The following is a 25,607-nucleotide window of genomic DNA, read 5'->3' as shown; positions in this document are numbered from 1 at the left end:
TGTACTGTAGCTTCTTATTCTAGGGGACACTAATTAGTTTTAAATGGTGTTAAATACCATCCCTGCAGTTGCAAGTGCTTCTCTGGGATTTTTACTAGGGAAAAGAACTCCTGTAATTTAAAACTACTTTGTTCTCTTCAGTCACAGCTGTTAGTGAAACACTGACCTGTAGAAATCTGAAAGGTTTTCACTCCTCTCTCTGCCACCAGGCTGCGTAGATTTTCTAACAGGTCTTGTGCCAGTGCCTTCATAACTCCCATCCCCCAAACTGCAGCCAGCAGAGCAACAGCATTAGGCTAGTTAGCTCTTCTCCCCACATCCCTCCCCTTACAAAGTCTTGGCTATCCTTAAAGAAAATTCTCCAACAACGTGTCAATTTTATATTGGCCACAAAGACAACTTCTGTTGGGGGAGGGGAAGGAAAGGGACTGGAGCTTGGCTGTCCCTTTCAACAAACAGGGATCTTTGTGGCGATTAGAAAACATTTCCTGCATAAGAAATCAACACACTCTCTGCTTGCAGGGTTGAGAGGCAAAAATGAGCATGGATTAGACAAGTCTTCAAACCAATGAAACACAGACATTAACCTTCCAAACAGGAAAGTCATTTTCGGAAAATATATCTTGCCTTCTTGCATTATTAAACATAATCCACAGTCTGGAATGCTCTGGTAGCTCCCAACCTCCCACCTCCTAGATTGGCTGCTTCTGTACCTTTTATTTTCTTTTTTAACTTTGCATTTCTACTGTGCTATTGGTTTTCCCTCTCCAGATAATCTCTTAGACACAACCTCTTCTCAACAGATGTCAACAGGGAACCAGAAAAACACCACTTGCAAGAGGCAGACCAAATCTTCAAGGATCATTGTATGTCCCTGTGGGAAGGGGACACTAGAGCCGATAAGACCTCCAAAGTTTGCCTTTTCAGTGCGTTTCTCTGAACTCACAAATGAGGAAGTGTGTGGAATTTGCTGTGCACAGCAACTCAAACAGAATTCCAGGAAGGTTGGGGGATGAGAGTGGTATCCCTGACTTCTAGTTTGTTGGTCAGGAAATCATTTGGTCCTCCTGCTTCTGAGTGTGTGCCATGCTTTAGTCACACTCCTATACATTCAAATGGGGTCGGGGGGCTGAGGGGAAGGAGTGAGTATTCTGGGCACAGTCAACAGAAATCAGAAGGATTAAAGGGACCACTGACTGCACTGGAGCCAAAGGAGAAGTATGTAATCTGCTTCAGCATGGAATGAGGAGAGCGATTCCAGCAGGCTGCAGTCCCACACAAGGCATCCTTCCCCCTCTTCGCCAACCTCAGCCAGGATGACTTCACATTCCCATCTCTCTTTTTCTCCTGAATATTCCACCTGCATTTCCAGGGCACATTCAGCTAAACCATCATGTCTGCAGCATTACATCTCTAAAACCTTAGAACTCAGAACTGGCTAACGAGAGCTTCATCATTGACAAATCACAAGAATCCGGAAACCACAAATGAAAGCAGCAATAATGAGACCAGAGGGTTGAAACTCCATGCTTTAACTGTGTCTGTCAAAGGCTCCCCTCCCCCTTTCCTCTGAGTACTTACCTTCTTTGGGCGGTCGCTTGGCCTCCCTGGTAAGATTGCAGACTTGGGTAGTTTGCAGCTCCTGGGTCAGGCAGCCCTCGGTCTGCTCATTTAAGGGTAGCACGACGTTATTTAACAAAACCAGGGACTGGTCGTCGATACCCCACTCTCCCAAGTGCTGAGGGCAGGTACATTTTGTATACATGATCCCACATGATTCTGTTCTCCCATTTTCTGATTTTAAGCAGCTCTCCAACCAAGTGCATAGTACATGGCAACCAAACTGGCTCGGGCTCACCTTGTTCAACACCAAAAACTCAAAAAAAGATTTCTGATCTTCTTCCCCTTTTTTCTGTAATCCTGGGAAATCAGTTGGAAATACCCGACGTATCTGAATAAAATTTTTATCATATTGTAGAAAAACAAAAGCATTCTTGGAATTGCAGAGTTGCATTATAGAATGATTCTTTCTTAAAAGATCCTTTATTTTTTCATGGGAAAAGTGATCAAACTGATATGCCAGGAGGGAAAAGTTAGAGCAGCTAAGGTCCTTTTTGGAAAATTTCAGGTAAATGCTATATTTGGTTGGATCTGGATTTTCCAGCGTCCAAGTGCAGTTTGTAAAGTTTTTGGGAAACATTTCACTTACAGAATACGATCCATAAATGACTCCCTTCACCAAAGTTGAACACCAGAAGTCTTGGGCGGCATTAAATCCAAACATAACCAGGAGATAGGTGGAAAATATATAAATCAGCAGGTTACGAACAGCCTTCATCCTATGTCATTTGGCCTGTAAAAATGGCAATGAAAGTAAAATGCAAGTAGGAGTCAACGCGCATTGAAAAAAAAAATAAACTCCTTCCAATAGTAGAGCCAGCTGTTTTCAAGATTTCAGCTTTTTTAAAAAAATGCTTTCTAAAAGAAGGGCAGGTAATTTTATAACGCTGGGAAATTATCTGTTGCTGTGTGAACAGCGCCCTCACGTGGCCATTTGCAATGGTCAAATTCTCAATACTCCATTTAAAAATAACATTTAATAGATTATTAATAGGAATGCCCCAATTTATCTACCAGGATTTCCCCCCACATGCATGATCATTCTAATGAATGAAGGGGAAAGCACCGGCTTTGAAAAAACCCTTAATAATCTGTGAATTGATGAAATACTTTGAATCAACCTATACAACCTATTCTCCCAGTTCTCTGCCTGCAGTAAACAGCAAAACCTAATCTGATAATCTGGGAACAGCTGCCACCACATTATTTCTTTTCTGTTAAATGTGAAAAGTAATCATGGTAAATTATAACCACAATTTTAAAAGCACAAACGATAATTTGCTGCAGATGGAACATCATCTCCCAAATGTCCCTACTTGCTTTTGCGGGGGCCATCATATGAACTGAGGGATATTCCTGTGCAAAAACTCAGGCACCCGGGTGGATGAATACAATCTTTAAGCCACCAGCCAAGAAAGGGAATAGATTGGGTAGGTACACAGGGAAGACTTGTTGTTCAGTGTCCCCACTGAGAAGCAAGGTTTAAGGCAGTCATTTCAATGTGGCATGCTCTCTTGGGATGCATAAAGTGGATCGCCGTACAAGTATCTTTTTCTAATGGCAAAGCCAGTGAAAAATCCCAGAAACACAGTAACTTGGCAGCCTTCATTCCTTTTTTTTTTTTTAAACTTAAGGCTGTTTCATCCTGGTGTCATCTACTGTAATGTAAGATTTCACATGGTAAAGGAACGATATTAGCATTTTCTTTCTTAGCCGATTTCAGTTATTGAATTGCTCCCTTTCAACCAACAGCCCCACAGCTCCTCTTCTTTCCTTTCCTTTTCACTCTGGCCTTGCATAATAAAACAGTCCTTGGGTATATTTACCTCTGTGAGTTGTTATCCAAAAATAACTCGAATATTTTTCAGCTTTAACCTTTAAGAAGTTATTTCTTAGAATAAATGACACTGCTTTTTTGCTCAGCCTCTGAGCTGATAAAAGTGATGCCAAGTTAATCTTAAAAGTCTTTAGGCTGCAGTCTCTTCCACTGTTCTGTAAACAGAGACAGAGATACAGACATACAGACAGTTAAGAGTTTTCATGTCTTTGCCTGGTCCCTCTCAGAAGCAGAGGCGAAAGCCCTCTTCCTTCCCATTGCATAACACACACCAACGCATGCACGCCAAATCCAGGGACCAAAGTCCCCCGAAGACAGCTGCCTTTTCCAGATTATAATTCCAATTCCATGCTTTGATTCCGGCAAAGGCAGCCTCAACACTCAAGCTCTACATGGCAGCAGGTTAAAATCACACCAGAACTGCTGGGACGGGGCTCTGTGTGGCAAGCACACGAGTCAAGGAAGAAGGCAGCTTCTTCTTTAGAAAACAGCCAATAAGCATTTTAAAGGTTAAAGGAAAGGGAAAGTTGTAGGAAATTTTGGAAACGATTTTTTTTTCTTCCTGCTGTAGCACTTGGTAGGCAATGCAGGTCTACGCAGTGTTCTTCAGGATAGAGTGTAGGCGTCGAGAGCCAATGTGACAATAAGTGTCTAAATTAGGAATTCCAGCCATGAAAGGGGGCTTCGTTTTTACCAAGGGGCGCTCAAAAGCAGGTCGTGTCTCCTTTCCTTACGAAATGGGTACTTTTGCATGCGTGCATTTGACAGTGTATGTCTGCAATGCTGTGGTCCTCAATGATGAGAAAGAGTGAGAAAATAGCTCTGATTTCACTTTCAAGCTTGCACAGAGAGAGCATCCTCAACCCAACGCTCTGCATCTTCAATCAGCCTGGCTGTTGTCTTATCTTGTTCGGTTCTGAATAAAAGAAAATGAATCACTGGACACCCCTCCCACCCCCCACCCCCCCCACCCCCGGACTGCAGGGCCAGTTCAAACAACTGTATTTCTTTCTAAAAACGAAAGGGGCTGCGGGGGAGGGAAGATTTTAAGCTCTGACCACAGTGGTCTCCAGGACGTGGTATTCACGCATTTATTTATTTGTCCCTTGCGAGAAACACATTGGGTTTGAGTCCAGCTATTCTCTAAACTGATTTTCTGGGTGACACTTTAGTTCAGTGGAACACAGACGGCGCCATCACTCCACTGATCCCCCCCCCCCCATGGAAGCCCTACAACCTCCTCTTCTCTTAACTTCCTTTTATCCTAAAATTCGCCCCCCTCCCCTTCCCCATAAAATTACCCTCCTCACACACCATCGCCAGATTCCCCAGGAGGTCTCTGCCCAGTCCCCCGCTACCTGTCTTGAAAAACAGGACTTGTCCAACTTTTCAGCTGCGGCGTGGAAGTGAATGCAGACAGCCGAATTCGCTGCCTGCCTCCCCGGCCTCGCCTGGCCCTGCCGTGCCCGCCCGCCGGCCCTCCCCACGCAGCCGGCCCCGGGAGCGACCCCCGGCCGGGCGAAGGTGACCCCGGGACCCCTTCCTTACCTTCACTCCGAAAGCTCAGGGAGGCTCCAGCTCTTAAGACACCAGCACCGGCACGCGTCCCAGCAACAGCGACCGAGAGATTCCCCTTCGCTCCCAGCCCCCGTGGCCCATCTTCCCTGGCTCCTCTTCCCAAAAGCAGGTTTTATTTTTTTCTTTTAAAAAAACGCAAACATGAGAGAAGCAAAAGATGGCTGTGGGGGAGAGTGGGGGGCTTGATAAAGGAAGGCGTGAGAGGAGGAAAGAAAAAAGAGAGAGAGAGAGGGAGTCTCTCAGAAACCACAGGCTTGGCGCCGTGTCTGACTGAATCCAACCTCCGAGCCGAGGGGGAGGGGGACAAGCCCCCCGAAGGGAGACTCGAAAGAAACCAGCCAACCCCCCCCCAAAAAAAAAAAAAGGAAGTGGTTGGAGAGTGAGGGTTTGTGTCAGTCAGTCTCACCCCCCCACACACGCCGAATAACCAAGAAGCCAAGAAAGCGCTGAAGACGAGAAGCGGCCGGCTGAGGCGGCTGAGGCAGCTGAGGCAGATTTGTTGGGGCGGTGGGTTTATTACGGGGAGTGTTCGTGGTCGGTTCGGAAGGCTCAAGCTTAAGCTTTTTCCCTCTTTCCGCTCTGCTCCCTCCGCCTCCCCCCTCAGGTACTGCCGGACGGACGGCGACTGAGGAGAGGGGGGGCGAAAATCCTTGGCTGCCGATGTCGGGAAGCTGTTTGAATGCCCAGCGAGGAGGGAGGCGCGAGAGGGAGCGAGATAGTAAAGCTCTGTCTCGGGTGTGCGCGCCGGCGCGCGGCGCTCGCTTTCCCCGGGGGCGCGCACGGGGCTGGGGGGGGGGAGGCGCGTCCCCCCGCGCGCGCTCCCGGAAGCCTCCCGCGTGCCCGTGCGCGCCCCGTGCCCGCGACGCTGCCGCGCGCCCCCCGGGGGCTCGACGCGCCGGGCGCCTTCCTGGAGTGGATTCTCCGGCGGGCGCGGAGGCGTGCGTGCGAGCGGAGCCGGAGAGAGCGGCCGAGGGCAGCCGAGGGTGGCCCGGCGGGGAGTGCGGGAGCTCGTCGAGGCGGCGGGAGGCGTCGGGGGGCGGGTGGCTGGCGTCAGGGGGCGGGGGGTCCCCGCGAGCTCCCACCCGGGCCGCGGTGCGCACGTCTCCGGCTACTCAAACCCAAGCACGTCCCGAAAGCGGTCTTTTCTGAGGCTGGGAGGTTCGGGCATCCTCAGTTCCCACCGCTGGGGCTGACTGCGACCGACTGTAAGAAAAACCACCCGGGAGGCGAGGCCGGAGGTGCGGCGCAGCAGAGGGCGACTGCGCAGGGTGGGAGGCGAACCCTGGACTTGATGGTCTTTCTCTTCCTGTCTGTTTCGCAGGCGGGACCTGCCGCGAATGCCGTCGCCTCAGCGCTGGGACCCTGAACGGAGCTGATCTGCCGTGGAGGGGCGCACCGCGGCTCCCGCACCGCCGCGGGTCTCTGGCTGGAACAATAGTAGTTTCTGTCAGCGAGGCTGCAATTAACATCTTGTTTGTTCTGGCTCGGGACTGGCTTTGTCGGGACCGCGGTGCGGCGACTGAGGTTGGGCATCTTGCATTGCTTTTTGCATGGCAATGGGCTCGCGCTTGTTGTGGGGTCTAAACTTTTTTTTTTTTTTTTGGTATTGTTTTCTTGATGTATCCGAGTCTTTCTCAAGTTTCCCTAGTAACAGGTTTGAGGAAGAGGTGGCAGGAAGCGGGGAAAGAGGGAGGAGAAGCTATCGAAGTCTATATAAGCGCGAAGGAAAAGGGGTTGGATTTCCACACACATATTTTGCCTTCTAGACAGACGTTTGACGAGGTGTTTGATGAGCTACCTTTGGATGTATGCTGTAAAAAAGATCAGTCGCCTCCTAATTATGCCTCTTCTTGGAAAAAAGCAGTTGGCGGTTTGCAAAACAAGTGGTAAGTGGAGCAGAGATGAGGTGGGAGGCGACTGTGACGGGAGATTCGTGCAAAGTGTCCAGTTTTCCGAAGCAGAGTTCACGTGAGCGGCAGGTGCCATTGAATAAAGCAGTTTTCCATCCTTTCCTTCTCGCTTTGCATCTCCTTTTCCCCTTGTCCCTCTTCCTTGGGGTCGTTGGATAGCCAAGAACACCCTGTGAAAGGAGGTTATGGACTGACCCTTAGTCCGTGTGAAGACAGTGACCCTCCGGAGGCTTTCTGTCTCAGGAAGAGGATATTGGGAGGACACGCTGTAAGGGAAACGGTCCATCATTCCTCAGCAGGCTCTAAATTGTCCCTAGGAACCCATCCCCACCATGACAGCATCCTGGGTGGTGTCTCGGCTTTATGCTCTGCTTGATGCTTTACAATAATTTTTTTTTAAATTCATTTATGGGGATGTGAATGGGCAATAAGATTTATGGCCAAGGCAAAATCCAAGACATTGTAAGCAAATACATTTTCATTTGAATAACAACATTCAGCCATGCAAAGGAGAAACACATTTCATTTATTTCAACTTTCAGACTCTAATGATACCTGCAAGCCATTTTAGTCTGTTCTTCTCCCCACCACCTAAAAAAAAAAAAGAGATCAGTGATGGATGTGGAGTGAAAATGAAGAATAAGAAAATCATATTCACATAAAGAGAAAAAAAAAAGAAATGTGAAGTTTTCTGTCCTCTGATTTTTCACATCTTTTATCACTGTGGTTTTGGGTTTGGTTTTTTTTTTTTTTTTTTGGAAATTTTCCAAGTCATGACACTGTGATATAAGAACACAGCCCAAAGAGACCATTTAATCCTAGATGGAAACGTGCACTCACTCCTAGGATCATTTATATTCAAGTAGAACGCAGGGCTGGGTCAGAAAAGAAAGCCACCCTTAATAAAGCACTTCACCCTTCACACTGTTTCCCATAACCTTCATAAATTGCGGGCTACTGAGCTGGCCTGATGGTGAGCCTGCTGAGGTGTATTTATAGCAGATGATTTGTAGATGATAAATATGCCAAGCAAGACAAGAGCTCCAGTAACCCCAGGCTCCTCCAGCGTCCTCAGGGGGTCATAATCAAGAATCACTGAAAGAACCATAGATGGAGAATCTGGACCCTGACAGCAGCACACTCGAAAGGCGAACCAAGGAGGAAGCACTTGGTTTCACGTCTGCCCTGTGTTCCGTGTGAAAGCTTTGCTGACGTAGTGACTCAACAGCAGAAAAAGCAGCGGTTTACTCATCCTGAGTTCTGTGTCCTTGGCTTCCTGTTGAGACTGGACTGCTTTTACCTGTTCCTGTATTTTAGCATTAGTGTTGTCTTCACTGATCTCCTGCACAAGGCAGTGTGCCTATCTGAATATATCTAAATACATACAAATAGATATACACATGTATGTAATATGTACATGTGTGAATGTGTGCCCACATTACTTCCTATAACACATTCACAGAAAGGTAGGGTTGATTTTAAAAGTCAATGGGAAATATGGAAACATGAGTTTCTTTTAGTGTAAGTTTTTCTTCCTCCATTGAAAGTTTTTTTTTCACAATACACATTTTCCATGAACTTTTTGAAGAAGCCTCATATATCTACATATGCATTTTAGTTTGGAGACATATATTCATAAGGGCCACTACAGAGCTTCATATCTATTTCGCACAGCTGGTAAAATTAATAGTACAATTCTTATTTAATGTCTTCATTGACTTCCCAAAGAAAAACTGAAAAATCAGTGTTGTTGTATCAAAATATACATGCTGTCACACTCTAAATTCACCCTGATATTTCAGGTCAAGGTCCTTTAGGCTTGTCTGTCCTTTTTTGTTCATTCAATGAAGATTACTTTAAAAATTGTTTCTCAAAATATAATCCAGCTTTCATTTTTATTTGTTGGTTTTTTTTCTTTACTTACACCAGGTTTTCTGCATTTGAGAGTAATCTCAACCTACAGCATCTTGGTTAATAATTTATGTGCACAATTCTCAGACTCAAAAAAAAAAAAAACAGCTAGTGTTTTCTCTGGAAAATGTTTACAATCTCAGAAGGTGTTTCCATGTGTCATTCCATTTCATAGTCTTTCCGCCATTTACTTTCTTATCACATTCTAATTATTGCAGCTTGTCATTACCAGCAGGACTTGAGAGACACTGACAGGTCTGTATTTTTGTTGGAATGTTCCCGTACTCCAATGTTTCAGTATTTAGTGTCTCCAATATAAATGTAAGAAAGCCTTCGGAAATCTCTACTCTCATCAGAGAATTACTTTAATATCTGAAGAAGCATAAACATTAATTAACCAATTATTTACCTTAAAGATGTCCAATGTATTTTATGTTAATAATATGATGAACATTTTATATATGTTGTTATGCTTAATATTAGCATGATTACTATAAAATCGACTTTCTTTTGCCCTCATTTTCATAGCTTTATGATTTTTAAAAGATTTGTTTCTTTGAAAGAGTAACACAGATGGGAAAGCATTGAGAGAGCAAAAGAATCCCCTTCAGTCTATTGCTGCTTCACTTCCCAAATGGCCTTACCAGCCAGGTGTGTGTCAGGCTGAAGCAAAGAGGCAGAATTTCAGCTAGGGGGACTGGTGAGGTAGCGTGGCGGCTAAAGGCCCTATCCTGAATGCTCCTGGATCACATATGGGTGCAGGTTTTAATCCCAGTAGCCCTGCTTCTCATCCGGCTTGTGGCCTGGGAAAGCAGCAAAGGACGGCCCAAAGCCCTGGGACCCTGCACCTGAGTGGGAGACCTGGAGGAAGTTCCTGGCTCCAGGGTTAGGATCAGTGCAGCTCCGACCATTGCAGTCACTTGGGGAGTGAATCATTGGACGAAGATCTTCCTCTCTGTCTCTTCTCCTCTCTGTATATCTGACTTTGTAATAAAAATACATAAATCTTAATTTTAAAAAAGTAATTTCAGCTGGAGGATATGTACAGCCTCTCCTGGGGCAGTAGTAGGAAGCTGAGTCAGAAACAGAGCAGCTGAGACGCACACTGCCTCTCTGACACAGGATGTTGAAATCAGAGGCAGCAGCTTCACCCACTGCCCAACAATGCTACCTTCCACTGTTTTTAAATAATGAAGTCCCTCAGGGACCAGGTTGGTTTCCTTTCAGTCATCTTCTCTTCTTCTTCACTTTTAATGGCCATTCTCTGCTGAGACATCTCAGAATATAAAGTACATAACAAACTAATATAAAAATAATGGCATAAAGTTAGGGTATGGGGAGATATAGTAAGGTAGTTATCTGTGATTAGTGCAAGAATAATACATTACATGCCAGGCACCACCAAGATTTAATTCAGTCTGAAGAGCCCACTCAAATCCACTTTGCAGTTTTTTTTTTTTAATTTCCCTACGCAGGCATACATTTTAAAACATTTCATTTAATAAGAATTTATGGTCATCAATCCCCAAGACTTCATCTGTGGTATGTAAGAACTACCACGAGTTACCAACATGTAACATTACTATTGTGTATTGTACAAGCATCTTGGAAAATATAGACTTCCAAAATTCAAGGTAAGTAGTGCCAGGTATGAATTCACTTCAAAATTCTTTACCCATTAAGAAATTTTTGTTCTTTTTTTTGTATAAAGTTTTATATGCGTGCCATCAACTTAGATCTCAACAGATGTCAAGATTCTTAATTTTTACTCATGAATTTGACACTAATTAAATCCCTCAATAGCAAAAAAGGTATCAACTCTTAATTCAGCAACCTCACAGGAAAGGTGCTGACCCTGTAATTTCTAAGGTTCTTCCTGATACCTACATAAAGGAAGGCAGCATTGGCATAAGCAGTGGCAGATATGAGAGAAAAACACATCAAAATTCTAGATTATAAAGAATCACAAATGTTCTGCTCACATTCTAGAAGCATCCTTTATTCTATCACAATTTTGATCATTTCCGTGGTTTTCCAGCTTTGCCTGTTCTACCTTGTTCTGCTCTGTAGCGATACCCTTTCTATGTTTTGTTTGTTTATTTAAGACTGATCTATTTATTTGAAAGGCTCAGAGAGAGAAATTTTCCATCACCTGGTTTACTTCCTCAGATGGCTGTGGCTGCCACGGCTGGGCCAGGTTGAAGGCAGGTGCCAAGAATTTCACCTAGGTCTCCCATTTAAATTTAAAAACAACACATACTGTCAGGCAGTTTGACGTCCCTATATATTTACAGGTTCTTGTGGGCTCATACTGCTGGTTGTCACTGGCTGTCACTGGCAACCACTCTTTCTCATTATATCATATGAATACTTTTATAACTTACTTGATCACGAAAATGTAAGTGTTCCTTCAACTTTTCACTGGTAGCTTTCCTTCATTCTTCATTTATAATAAGATATGATCAAATGGAAACTTTACATTTTACATTTCTCATTTTACATAATGCATTCATTAAACTTCACTCATTTTTTTCCATCTTCCTGTTTCCAGAAGGGTATATTATCTTATTTGGGAAGCCATTGTTTCCAAAGTAACTTAAATCTTGCTTCTATTAACTCTCACACCAACACGTCTCCCTTCCTTCTGGATCATTTGCATCACCATGCATATTTACAGTTATGTCATCCATTCTAAAACTTTTGCAAGACAAATTCATAACTTATCTTTTAAAAATTGTCTGCAATATCCACTTTATTTCCTTTCTTTATTTCTCATCTCAGTCTTTCATAGATTTTGTTGTTTCTCTGAAAATGTTCATATCAATGAATCTGAAGAAAAAGTTACATTGTCTAACCAAGTGTACACAAAGCATTCTCATTTGACTAAAAGTTTTAGCAGCATTCTCACTGTAATACTCTACATTTTGAAAACCATTTCTGCTTTATGTCTGTTTTAGTGTAGTCTCCCAGGTATACTTTTAGACCACTGATTACTTCTTATGGTTCTTCTTCTACATGACCTTCAATTGCCAACCTCTATAAACCTAAGTCTTAGACCAACTTTCCCTATGTCTCTACCACCTCTTCCTTGGTGATAAAATTTTCTTTCTGGATATTGAATCTTATCCTAAGAATATATCCATATATGTCCAAATAAGTATATAAACAAGCATCAACATAACTATTTTTAGTTATGGCATCTTTGAGTTCCAGGTTTTGAAATAATCAATTATCTAAGTAACAACTTTACTGATGTTTTTCCACAGGTATCTTGGATTCATGGTAATTAAAACAAAATTCCTGATATTCCAAAAAAGTGTGACTTTTTTCCTTCAGTCTTTTTATCTCACAAAATGCTAGTACTATCCCTCATGTATTCACTAAGGCAATATGGAAATTCTGCTTACTACTTCATTTTCTTCTTTATGTTAAACAACAGATTGATACTTAGAGAGATACAGATCCTCTACCTGCTGATTCACTTGTAAAAGGCCTGAAATGGTCATGGCTCTCCCAGGTCAAAGTCAAGAATCAAAAACCGAAGAACCAATTTACTGCATTCTGGACACATTAGCAAGAAACTATATCAAAAGCACAGATCAAGGATTTCGTTTACCAGTCAGTCAATCCTTTCTTAGTATTGTTTCCAGTAATGTTAAAGATTATGAAAAATTTCTTATAATAGAAAGCATGTGCACTTAGCCTACCGTATTCTTCCCTTGAAATGTTCTTAAAACTGAACCCCAGTGATGTAAAGGTATTGCACAGACCAATGCCCTTTCCTCTAGTCAGAGTCCTTGTCTGTCTGCCTTTGCAGTAGGTTTCCTTGCCTGCCTTTTGTCAAAAGGAATTCGCTAAACTGAGAGAAGGGCAAAGTGATTCAACAAGCTTCTAATCACAAGGAGTCTCCTGTTGTTTGTAAATGAGGACCTTAATGGCCAGTATTGTCTGGAAGGAAATTCTGGAAAAATATAACTATATTCATGTAATCCCCAGACAGGTTGGAGCCCCACAGACCATTGTAAATTTCCTAAAAGATTGTGGGCATTGCCAACCAATCAGAAACCTTACATTTATACACCACTCAGTCCCAATTAATCTGTTTGTGAGTAGTTTCAGCCCTGACTCCTCAGAGAGCCTGGAAATTCAGCAATAGCTGTGCAACACTGTGCTCCATGCTTTGCAATAAAATGCTTACTTTCTCCCACCACCACAGTGTCAATGATTGGGCTTTATGCACATAGGACACTGCTGTCTCACTCTGGGAGTTCTACAAAAATGCTTCCAACCAGTTGGGGAGCTATTGACCAACATCCTTAGCAGTAACTATTAGAATAACATCATTACTCTAGTATTATATAGGTTAGTTCCTGTTTATCAGCATTTTGTTTTTAATCAATTCACAAACTATTGAAGAGTTCATTAAATAATTGTAGCAATTGATAAAAAATTAATCTATAATTTCTTTATCCATGTTAAAATAGAGCCTACAATATCTACAATCTATTACTCTTTTTCCTGTGCCCACTTATTTCCCACGATTTTTCAATTAACGGGACTAGTTTTGTGAAATTACTTCTATTTTCTCTAAGTATACTATGTTGAACTTTTTCTAGATTAGGACACATTAAATTTTCTTGATTTAAGTATTGTTTCACTTTTAAACGTTATTGGTACATATATTAAAGGTGATAAATAATTCTCCTTTTGATTATAGGTGAAATCAAGGTAGGAGCTGAGTAATGCATCATTATCTATCTTCCATTATCATTAAAAAGAAAAACCCTGTGTTATGAAGACACGATCTTTTTCAGACTTTCTGTTACTATTATTTACTTGAATTTTTTTGGTTCAGTTTATGTTCTATTCTCTTACCAATATCCTTAAAATGTCTGTGTGAGTGACCATATAACGATAGAACTCATTGTAGTAAAATGTTTTGAACCTGATTAGCGGCAACTACATGTTATTCATTTTCAACCATTTCATTAATATTAAATTTTTTGTGCAATAAAATATTTTATTAGAACTTTCAAAAAATGTTTTGGAGAAAAATTTTCTTACTAAGACCCCTTTTATATGTCATGAATTTTAATACCATGGAGAGTTTTGAAATTCAAATATTTTATTAAAATTATCATAATTATTAGAAATTCTATTTTATTAGATATTTCAAAGAGGTGGTGGCTTTACCCATTTGCCATGATGTTCTCTATTCATAGATTTAATAAAAATGTTATTAGTGTATCCATTTAAGAGCAATGTGATACTATACACAGTGTATTTGAGATCATGCAAAGGGAATTATCATCTACAATGCAAATAAAGTCAAAAAACCTTACATGAAGCTTCTATATAAGCATTAGTATACCACGGACACATACTGAAGCTTTATTTTGACTTAGTCTCCTAATTACTGTGTAGAGCTCAGTAAAATATGTTGTCATCAGCTGATGAGGACCAAGTCTGCTCTTGTACATTGGGAGGAATAGCAAAGCAGACAATGAGCAAAGTAATGAGGTAATGAGCAAAGTAAAGTGTTTTGAAGTCAAAACTGTCAGAAAATGGACTCCAAGGGAGGAGTTATCAGGAAAGTTCATGAGTACCAGCTCTTTTATACACAGTGTGGTTCTCTGAGAAGTGAGTGTGAAAATGTAACCCATCAGAGGAGGGGTAGAGTAACAACCAGGCAGGAGGCATGGATGACAACCCCTCTGGAAACAAAGTGTATGCTCAAAAGAAATGCTGAGTGAACCAAGCAGGGCACCGCCACTGGAGTAGCTTGCTTCGCACAAAGTGGTTTGTCAGCATCCTTTGGCAGACAACAATTCAACAACATGTGAATATCACATGTATGTGTTTCCTCTTCTCCCATCTTTCCTTTAGGGCTCCTGGAGGGTTCTATCATGTATTTATTTATTTAGTTTCAGGGGCCCCTAGAGTCCCTACAAACATCAGATTTCAGTACTTCAAAAAGAAAAAATCATAGGGGAAGATAATAACACTTACTTCCATTGTTATAATGAATATTAGGACCAGCCAGACAGGGTCACACACAATGGAGGAAATGAGAAGAACCTAATGTTGATTGCAATCCTATTATGTGACTTTGAGTTAAGTGATACGAAAATAGAGGTGAATATGAGTTTCTTGTTTTGTTTGACTTTCATTTTTTTCTAAAAGGTTTATTTACACGAAAGTTGGAAATGGAAAGATAGAATGAAATCTTCCATCTAGTTTTTTACTCTTTGTATGGCTGCAGTGGCTAGAGCTGGTCCAGAACAAGGGCAGGAGAGGTTCGTATCTCTCATGTGAGTGGCAAGGGCCTAAAATCTTGGAGCTTTTAAAAAAATCTACATGATTAAAGTTTATTGGAAGAGGTACTGTATATGTAGTTTTATTCTGAGATGAACATTTCTAGCTAATGTCAAGCTACTTATTAAGTTCTGAAAAACACTCAGAGAGCATAACTTTGGCACTTTGAGTGCTTCTGTAATAAGACTAAAGTAACATGAAAATTAAATTTCTGTTGTGCTTATAGTAAACAGCAGACTGTAACAATAATTGAAAGCTTAGTTCACATGAATTAAAATCGAAGGCAAAACTCTAGCTGTTACTAGGTTTTAAATTACCAGCTTTAAGAAGGTATTAAATGGTGCTTGGGGTCATTTTTACATGTTTATAAAATTACAACATCTTATTACAGTGAATAAGACTTAATATGATAGAACAACCGGCTTATTCCTTTTCTAATAAATGCTTAATCTATCAATTACTTTTATGCAGGAAGAGAGAAAATACTCAAGAAAATGTTGGAAGGGAATATTATTTATGTTTGATAAATTTTTTATCTTCATAAGTCACCACTATGTAGCAAAAACATCAAACTTCCAAATTACTCCTCATGCAACTCATAAAATTTTGCCATTCTGTTGAAATCCAACATATATTTTAGAATTAAATAACATTCCCCCTGTTATATAAAGAAAATTGGTGTTAGTATCTGAATAATATATTAGATCTCACATTATACATCAAAGAAGATTCATTCCTCTTTGCGTTCTCTTGTCACTTTGGGTGAAATGCGGTGAGATTTTAGGGAAAGCACCTAAATTTGGATAATTCCCTTATTTCCTGTATCGTACATTCATTATCTTAATTTAATCTTTCTTATCAATACAGGTATTCGATGTCACACTCTTTCCAAGCTTCTCTGTTGTAAATTCAGGTGAAAGATAAAGTATTTGGTAAGATTAAGACAATATTCAAAACAAATATATGAGAATGAAATATTTGAATCCCCTGAGAATGAAAAAAATCTAGGTAATGCAATCTATTCAGTGATTGCCTGAAATTTTTAGTTTTCTTCTACTTGATGGATAGTAAATAGATGGATGGATAAGCAGATGTTATAAGGAATTCTTTTTGTCTCCTGAAATCTTTTTAAGATTTATTTATTTTTATTTTTATTGGAAAGGTGGATATACAGAGAGGAGGAGAGACAGAGAGGAAAATCTTCCATCCGATGATGATTCATGCCCCATGCAGCTGCAACGGTCAGAGCTGAGCTCATCCGAAGCCAGGAGCCTAGAGCTCTTCCAGGTCCCCTACTCAGGTGCAGGGTCCCAAGGCTTTGGGCTGTCCTTGACTGATTTCACAGGCCACAGCTAGAGAGCTGGATGGAAAGTGGGGCTGCTGGGATTAGAACTGGCACCCATATGGGATCTCAGTATATGCAAGGTGAGGACTTTAGCTACTAGGCCCACCGTGCTGGGCCCCTGAAATCTTAATCTGATTACTTTAAAATCCTAATTTTTACAACTAAGTAGTGATTTGGTTACAAGCCACATAACACAGTATTTCGTTTCACATTATGTGTATATATATATATTACATTTCTAATTCTGCTTTGGTAATACTTTTACGCACATTTCTTTCTTCTGTATCTCTCAGATTTCTCTATAGAACAGTTCTATAGAACTGTTCTTCTCCTGTGTTCTTTGTATCTATGTCTTCATATCTTATTTGCTAAAAATGTATTAATGTATTTTTCGAAATATATTTCATACCTAAGAAATTCTCTGGTGCCAGCTTTAAAGAATTACTTTAAATATTATGTTATTTTTCTTGAGCAATATCAACTTTTGTACTGATACTGCTTACTATATTTTTTATATTGTGTTGGCCAAGGAGATGAATTCTGAAATCTGAACATTGGAACTAATTTATAGTACTACTGTTTCTATTCCTTAATGTTTAAACCTCCATTTCATCATCCATAGAAAAAAGGAAAATAATGTTCACTATTTACAGTTGCAACATTAATTATAATCCTTAATACTTTCTGGATTCACTGTTTCCCCAATAAAATTAGAGCTCCTAATGCTACCAGCTTCATAAAAGTATTGCAAAGTATACAAATGCAACCAAAAATTTTAACATAATTTAAACTTCACTGTAGTAAACACTGGATTTTATTTTTACCATTAATAATTACATCATTGTATTTATACATTTTTATTTATGATTTAATTTATTTAAAAGGTAGAGACACATACAAACGGGCAAATGCCTTGCATCTTTAGGTTTGCCATTCAAACGCATGGAACAGCTAAAATAGCCCAGCTGAAGCTAGGGCTGAAAACTCAACCCTGTGGAGGGGTAGAAATCCAACTACCTGAACCATTCCCGGCTTCTCGAGACATGTATTAGCAAAAAGCTCCATTGTGAAGCAGAAGGAGAAGTAGAATTCAGGTGCTCTAACTGGGAGGTGGGCATTCCACATGGTGTTTAAGAGTTGTGCCCCCTTTAGCTAATCCTCTCACCCATAGGGGTGCCGGTTCATGTCCCTGCTGCTCCACTTTTGATCCAGCTCACTGCAATGGCCTGGGAAAGCTGCAAAGGATGACCCAAGTTCTTAGATCCCTACACCCACATGGAAGACACTGAAGAAGCCCCTGGCTCCTGGCTTCAGATTGATTCATCTCTGGGCATTTTGGCCATTTGGGGAGTGAACCAGCAGATGGAAGGCTTCTCTCTCTCTCTGTTTCCCTATCTCTGTAATTGCTTTTACAATAAAAATAAAATATTTTTTTTTTAAAAAAAGAGTTATACCTAACACTGGTATCTAGCAATTAATTATAAGAGATGATCATTTCTATACTATCTCAAAATTTTATAAATAATGTTTCTTACTAAAACCAACCTAGAAACAAATCTTCGCATTGGGTCTATATGTTGAAATTCAGTAAATAGTATTTATTTTTATATACAACATATTTAATATGAAGTGAATATCAAAGAAGTTCTAAAATTTGATAGAAAGTATGTATTGTGAAAACTATGTAGGAATAAATATTTTTAAATTCTAGTGCTCTAAAAACTTTTTTGATTGGCTATTATGCTTTGTGCTTAATAATTCTGGATGTCCAAACCATTTTTTAATAATAAGTTGCATATGAAGAAAGGAACACAATCTGATTTTTTTCTCTTAATGACAAAAGTTCATAATAGAATGGCATTCTGAGAACAGTCTAGGCTTCTATTTATTACATATATATTCTGCGTGTATTTGACAAGGCTAATGCAGGGAGTAGCAAAATAAAATTATTAGTCATGACACTGAAATAAAAATCATTCATTCGGAAAAACATACATGATTTTTATATATCATGTTGGAAGATTAAATTTTATCTAGCACCTCTTAAATTCTTGTTACAAAGAAGTGACTAAGTGGTGTAAAGAGATTTCCAACTAACTGTTCTGACTAGGTTCATACTCTGTTCATTCGTACAGCTTTCGAAGCAGTGACCTGGAAATAATTCCTAAAGGTCCTTGCTTATTAAAATGATTTGCTATTATAGCGATAGCACAATCTCATTCAAGATAGTATCTGAAAGAATTAGTATACTCTTGCCTCCAAGTCTAGGATTTTTAATAGTTTTTATACATGGTTCTGTTCTGCTGGCTAAGTTCATATCCTCTTGGTTCAAAGCCAGTTTTTAATTGAATTCAGTTAGTTTAATTGCTCCTCAGAGATGTCCATAAAATGTGCTCTCCCAGATTTCCTAGCAGAAGTGCTATTGTCTCTGCTCAGCATTCCCAAGCAGACAGCAAACTGCCATCAAACGCTGACTTGCTCAACAACGACTCTTTAATGTGACCATCTCATGTGCTTTGTATTTCAATTATAATTTAGAATGAATTAAAATCTATTTAAATGGATAACATCATCTCTTAGTGCTCTTGATGGAAATTCATTTCAGAACATTCTATTTCCTTAAAGCATCATGGTAAAGAAAAGTGTGCCGTACATTTGTAATTTTATATCATCAATTTTTTTTCCATTTAAATTTAATTCTCTGCTTTCATCAATTTTCATTATCCAAATAGAATACACTGAGGTATGTTTGTGTCACACACTCATCATAGTTGAAAAATCAAGTGTTTATCTCTAAGGCTTGATTTTAAAACTCTAGAATTTTTATTTTAATGTAGTTGGGCAGATTTCAGAATCAGGCTATCATGCAAGCCACAAAGGTTGTTTATTATGGTATTGAGGGGTCATACAGTGAAATTTTAACATAAATGAATCTCACAAAATGAATCCTCAGGTTAGAACATAGTTTACAGTAATTAGTATCATGTATGACTGTTGAGATTATTGTTTATGAAATGATTCCTATTCTTGCATTTGATTGATTTTTACAATTAAAAAAAAGCCAGGGCTGGCATTATTATTCTCATTTTATATATAAATATATTTATACTTATTTATTTAATCTATTACATAGGTGGGAATTACTCATATGAAAATTCATTTTTTCGAAAGGCAGAGTGACAGAGATAAGAGAAGGAATATTCCATCCTCTGCTTTACTCCCCAGTGGTTACAATACCCAGAAATGAGCTGATCAAAAGCCAGGAGTCATTGCTCTGCTTTACTTGTATTTTATTATGGTAAATTTGTAGCTTAATGTTAGAAGAATTGCCCAACTTACAAATTTTCTTGAAAATATAAAATGAGAAATATATTTTTATTGCTTTAGAGTAGTTGGAAAGTAGGCACAAAATTAAGAAATGCCTTGTAGAGCCTGGCACGAAGGCTCAGTGGTTAAATCCTAGCCTTTCAAGCCCCAAGAACCATATTGGCTCTGGTTCGGATCCTGGGTACTCTATTTCCCATTCAGCTCCCTGTTTGTGGTCTTGGAAAGCACTAGAGTTTGGCTTAAAACCTTGGGACCTTGCATTTACATGGGAGACTGCTTTGGATCAGCTCAGGTCTGACAGGTTTGGCCACTTGGGAAGTGAACTAGCAGATGAAAGATTTTTCTACCTGTATCTGTCTTTCCAATAAAAATTTAAAATATATATTTAAAAAACAGAAGAAATGCCTTATTGAGTTGGGTCTATGTCTCAGTGAGGTGTTTGCATTCTATACCAGAGTAGTTGGTTAAAATTCTTACTACTCTGCTTCTAATTGAGCTTCCTGCTAACATGCATATATGTCAGCAGGAAGCACATCATGGCCTTGCCACCATATAGGAAACCTAGATGAAGTTCTAAGTCTTCACTTTGGCCCCACCTGGCCTCAGCAATACATTTGGGAAGTAAATCAGCAGATGTCATACGCTTCTCCCTTTCAAAACAAAATGATATTAAACAAATATGGTTTTTCCACACTAAAAACTATGGATAATTAAAAATTCTAAATAGGCAGATTGACAGAAAAAACATAAATTTGAGAGGTGGGAAACAAAAACCACTTTGCCATGGGATCAAAAGAGAGTATTCACATAACCTGAAAATGAAATTTAAAATTTCATGCCAATTGTTATATTTTATACATTTATTAGCTCATTTAATGTAATTTGTGATCCACTGATTCATTATATTTCAAGCATTCAGTTATGTTCTGGACACAGAGCAATGAAAAAAGTAAAAAAAAAATCAAATGTAAAATTTACATCAATAGTAGTTGTAAGATAATAAATATTTGGTTAATTTAAACATTTTTGCTTATCTTCATTTTATTTGAAAGAGAGACAGGCAGGAGAAAGAGTGCCTCCATTACTGGTTTGCCCCACAAAGTGCCTGTGGCATATGGAACTGGATCAGGTTCTATCCAGGAGCCTGAAATCAGTCTGGATCTCGCATATGGATGTCAGGGAAGTTAGTACCACAACTGTCATCCGCTGCCTGCCAGGGCATCCAGTAGCAGGAAGCTGAAATTAGAAATGGTGCTGAGACCCAAACTTAGGCACTTCAGTATGAGATAGAGGCTTCTAAAATTGCACCTTAAATGCTAAGTCAAACGCTTGTCCCTGGTTATACTTTAAAACATTTTTCCACATCATCACTTTTAATGACCACATAAAGTTCCATCACATAAATGTGCTACAATCTATTTCACCCTTCTCCTGTGGATAATCATTTTGAAAGTTTCCAATATTTTCATAGTATGAACCATGTGGCAATGTTAACCAGTTTATGCATTCATAGTGCCATTTAGGATAAATCTTTCTTGAAAGGAAATATATGAACATTTCTATGGATTTGTGTACATTTATATGACTAAATTACCAAATGCCACAAATTGAATTAGTTTTAACTTACATTGTAGCTGACAATGGGCAAAAATGATCAAGTTATTAAACCACCTCCCAAGGAAATATTTGGTATTCAAACTATTTTGTATTAATAAGAGAATAAAATATTTCAATGTTCCCTTAAATATGTTTTTTGGAACCGTATTTGAGCCAAATTTGTTTTCATGTTTTATTGACTGCACTTCTTCATGTATCATAGTGACTCAGAACACAGCCTGCAGCATCAGAAAGAAATTTTAAAGTGGGAATGGAACAGTGGCTCAGTTGGTTGCTTCTCCCACTGCAAGCACCAGGTTCCCATATGGGTGTTGGTGCATGATCTGGCTGCTCCACTTCCCATCCAGCTCCCTTTCTGTGGCTTGGGAAAACAGTAGAAAGTGGCCCAAAGGCTGGGGATACTGCACCCCCATGGAAGACCCAAAAGATACTCCTGGCTTGTGACTTCAGATTGAACCCAACTGCAGACATTGTAGTCATTTGGGGAGGAAACCAGCAAATGGAAGATTTTTCTGTCTTTCCTCTCTGCAAATCTGCCTAATAAAAATAAATGCGTGGTTTTTGAAAAAATAAGCATTAAAGTATGTTCTGATATTGTTAGATGTATTCCATTGGATATGCTAATTAATCTCTCTAAATTATTTTTTTTTATGCACAAAAGTTAAACAAGTGTGTTAAGAAGCTTGTGTGACATGAAATTAAAATTAAAATTTATTTTGGTGCAAAAATGAAAAATGTATATAGTTTTTTTGCAATAAACATTTTCATGAACTTGTTAAACACCTCTTGGATTTTCAAAATTTTCCTGCATTAGGAAACCTTCCATTTTCCAAACTTTTTGAGGAACACTTGTATTAGTTTATTAGATAGCAATGACAAGGGTCATGAACTATTTGACTTACACATAGAAATTTATTAAAACATGTTAAGGACAGTATTCTTGCTGAGATGATAAAATGTAGGGATTGAGCAAAGAGTATTCTCTTAGAGCTACGACTGCTTCTTGAGTGGTGTAAAGGAAAATGTGCAGATGAGGAAGGATATCAAAGACAAAGTTCCCCAGTAAAACTGAACACCAGCCTGGGCCATCCAGAGCAGCTCGCTTTTTCAGAACTTGGGGAACAGAGCCTGAGCTATTGGAAACCATTCCTGGTGTATTCATGGATGAATCAAAGATCTTTGGATGATAAAACAAAATAGACATTTATTGTCTTCCTATTCTGAAGGTTAAACAATTTTTTTTTTTTAAAGATTTATTTTTATTATTTTTTATTGGAAAGGCGGATATACAGAGAGGAGAGACAGAGAGGAAGATCTTCCGTCCGATGATTCACTCCCCAAGTGAGCCGCAACGGGCCGATACTATGCCGATCCGAAGCCAGGAGCCTCTTCCGGGTCTCCCACGCGGGTGCAGGTTCCCAAAGCTTTGGGCCGTCCTCGACTGCTTTCCCAGGCCACAGGCAGGGAGCTGGAAGGGAAGCGGGGCTGCCGGGATTAGAACCGGCGCCCATATGGGATCCCGGGCGTGCAAGGCGAGGACTTAACCACTTGCGCCACCGCGCCGGGCCCAACAATTTTAAATAAAAGATTACTTGGGGATGAATCCTTCTGAGGGTTCTGAGTGAGGATATGTTTTGGCTTCTCTCTGGTTAATATATGAATGTCTTTTCTCTGTTTCTATTTCTTCTCCTTTTGTTTGTACAACCCTGACTCCGTTTCCACAATTCTTCTTTTTATAAGGTCACTGGTGACATTTTATTAAGAATGAATCTACTGCCCTCACTTTAAATTGTCTACCTCCATAAAGGACCTATGTCCAGGTTAGGTAGCTTTCTGATGTTCTGGGGATCCCAATTCTAACATCTGTTTCTAGAGAGTACACCTACCAATCGCTAACATGTGTGAAAGTATTATCTTATTGCAAGATTATTGTGAAGATTGAGGATAGCACGTGCTAACCACAAAGTGTTACATAGCAGAACAGTGTTGTAACTTGACTAACTGCATGCTGTTTTCAATTTCTTCTAAGACTTATTTATTTTTATTGGAAAGGTAGATTTACAGAGGGAAGGAAAGAGAGAGAGAATGGTCTTCATCTGCTAGATCACTCCCCAAGTGCCAACAGAGGCTGAAGCTGAGCCGATCCAAAGACAGGAGCTACTGGCATCTTATGGGTTGCATTTAGGGTCTCAAAGCTTTGCGTCATCCTTTACTACATTCCCAGGCCACAAGCAAGGAGATGTATGGGAAGTGAAGCAGCTGGGACATGAACCAGTGGCAATATGGGATGTTGGCATTTCAAAGTGAAGAACTGGCCTCTTGAGTTATAGCCTCAGCCCTGATAGAGCAAATAATTTATAAGGAAATCTATTATCTTTTTTTTCTAGGATTCCTCAATTTTATATATGCAGGAAATGTTCTTCCCTAGAGTAGTATGTCTTAAACTTTCACATATATTTCCTCTCCTATTTAATAAATTAATTCTCACAATTTATTGTGAATGTCCTGGTATTATTTTAGGCATGGTATGTGCCTATTGATAACATATATGATGAGATAGTACTGAATACATGAAATTAGACATTAAGGCAAATGGAATTTTGCAGATGTAATTGGATTGTTAATTAATGAGCATTGAATTAATCAGAAAGCTTATCCTGGATAATACTAACCTATTTACATATTAGATCTTTGAATGAACATGTAGAGGTCAGAGACCAAAGAAATCAGAGATTCAAAAAATAGGCATCCTCCCATTGTCCATGAAGAAACAATCTCCCAGACTGTTGGTAACAAAAGATAGTTTCTAGTAACTTAGGGTCTCAGCTCTGCACCTGTAAGGCACTGGCTTCTGCCTACAATCAGTGGGCTTGTAAGTGGACTTTGTACACCACATAAGTTAGGATTTCTGTTGAGCCTTGGGAGACTCAGAGAAGACTCAAATAGTATGTACCCACTTTTCTAGCTCAAAAATTGTGAGAAGACTTGTGCATTTTACACTCGTTAAATTATGATAATTCGTGATGTAGTAATTAATAATAGTTCTTATTGTTTATTTCCAGGCACATAAATGAATTCCTAACAATTTTAACATGTTGTATTTTTCGTTTGTGAATATTAATATTATTGAATATCCTCAGAGAAGTCAGATGTGTGAATTATTTATCTTTATAGAATAGTATAATAATGCAAATTTCATTCTCATTTCTTTTAAAAATCTTTCTAGCAGCAAATATTTTGCCTAGTGGATAAGATGCTCACATCCTGGGGCTGGTGCCATGGCTCACTAGGCTAATCTTCCATCCTGTGGCACCAGTATTCTGTATGGATGCTGGCTCTATTCCCAGCTGCTCCACCTCGAATCTGGCTCCTAACTTTGGATCAGGTCAGTTCTGGCTCTTGGAGCCCTTTGGGGTGTGAACAAGTAGATGAAAGACCTTTTCTCTTTACCTCTCCTTCTCTCTATAAATCTGCCTTTTAAATAAAAATTTAAAAACTCCTAAAAAATAAAAAAGGATGCTCATGTTATGTGTGTGGGTTCCTGCTCCTGACTCCAGCTCCCTGCTGATGCACTCTGGGAGTCAGCAGGGGTGACTGCAGTAATTGGGTCCCTGTCGTCTTTGAGTGAGATCTGGATTGCAGCTTTATTCCTGATTTGTAGGCGTTTGTGGGATGAACCAGTGAATGAGAACTTTGTACTTCATTTTTCTTTCAAAAATATAATTTTAAAAATAGATAAAAATGTTCAGATAATTTTAATGACTTATTAGATGAGCTATTTCTATTCTAAATGAGAAAGTGAATAAACTATTCTTTAAAGATGAATGTTCCTAAGAAAAATTGTGAAAATGAACATGAACAATTATTCACAATATGTGTCAGTATTCACTAACATGTTTTAGTGTAACAGAGTTATTCAACGTTTGTATCTAACAAGCGAACATCAATAATTAGCCTTCTAATTGAACTCTATAAATGATTCAGGAAAGAACCAATTAAAAAGGATTAACATGGTACCTTAGCTTTGACATCACATTCCTTTAATGTCAATTTAAAAATAAATCTTTGTGAAAGGTTAAAAAGAGGTTAGTTACCAATATAAGAGCTTTGATACAGGTAAAAGAAAAAGATCACCAGGTCTTATTTT

General features: G+C 39.5%; 1 protein-coding gene across 3 annotated transcripts in view; it reads right to left on the bottom strand.

Annotated features, from left to right (window-relative positions):
- ADGRB3 (adhesion G protein-coupled receptor B3) overlaps positions 1-5,788 on the bottom strand; it is a 687,263-nt gene extending 681,475 nt beyond the window's left edge. The window contains exons 1-3 of one of the 3 annotated variants that reach the window (XM_040983603.1): positions 5,006-5,788; positions 3,447-3,612; positions 1,582-2,353 (exon numbers count right to left, since the gene is read on the bottom strand). In XM_040983603.1, the coding sequence (XP_040839537.1) occupies positions 1,582-2,338 (757 nt within the window). In that variant the 5' untranslated portion in view covers positions 2,339-2,353; positions 3,447-3,612; positions 5,006-5,788. Of the gene's footprint in view, positions 1-1,581; positions 2,354-3,446; positions 3,613-5,005 lie in introns of those variants that run through there. The other 2 variants (XM_040983604.1, XM_040983605.1) reach the window with 2 other exon arrangements.
- Positions 5,789-25,607: the final 19,819 nt, after the last annotated feature.

Source organism: Ochotona curzoniae, unplaced genomic scaffold, assembly GCF_017591425.1.
Source record: "Ochotona curzoniae isolate NIBS_2020 unplaced genomic scaffold, NIBS_Ocur_1.0 contig_3819, whole genome shotgun sequence".
NCBI classification, from domain to species: Eukaryota; Metazoa; Chordata; class Mammalia; order Lagomorpha; family Ochotonidae; genus Ochotona; species Ochotona curzoniae.
The sequence above is the reverse complement of the archived record's forward strand: the minus strand, read 5'-3'. Positions and strand labels throughout refer to the sequence as shown.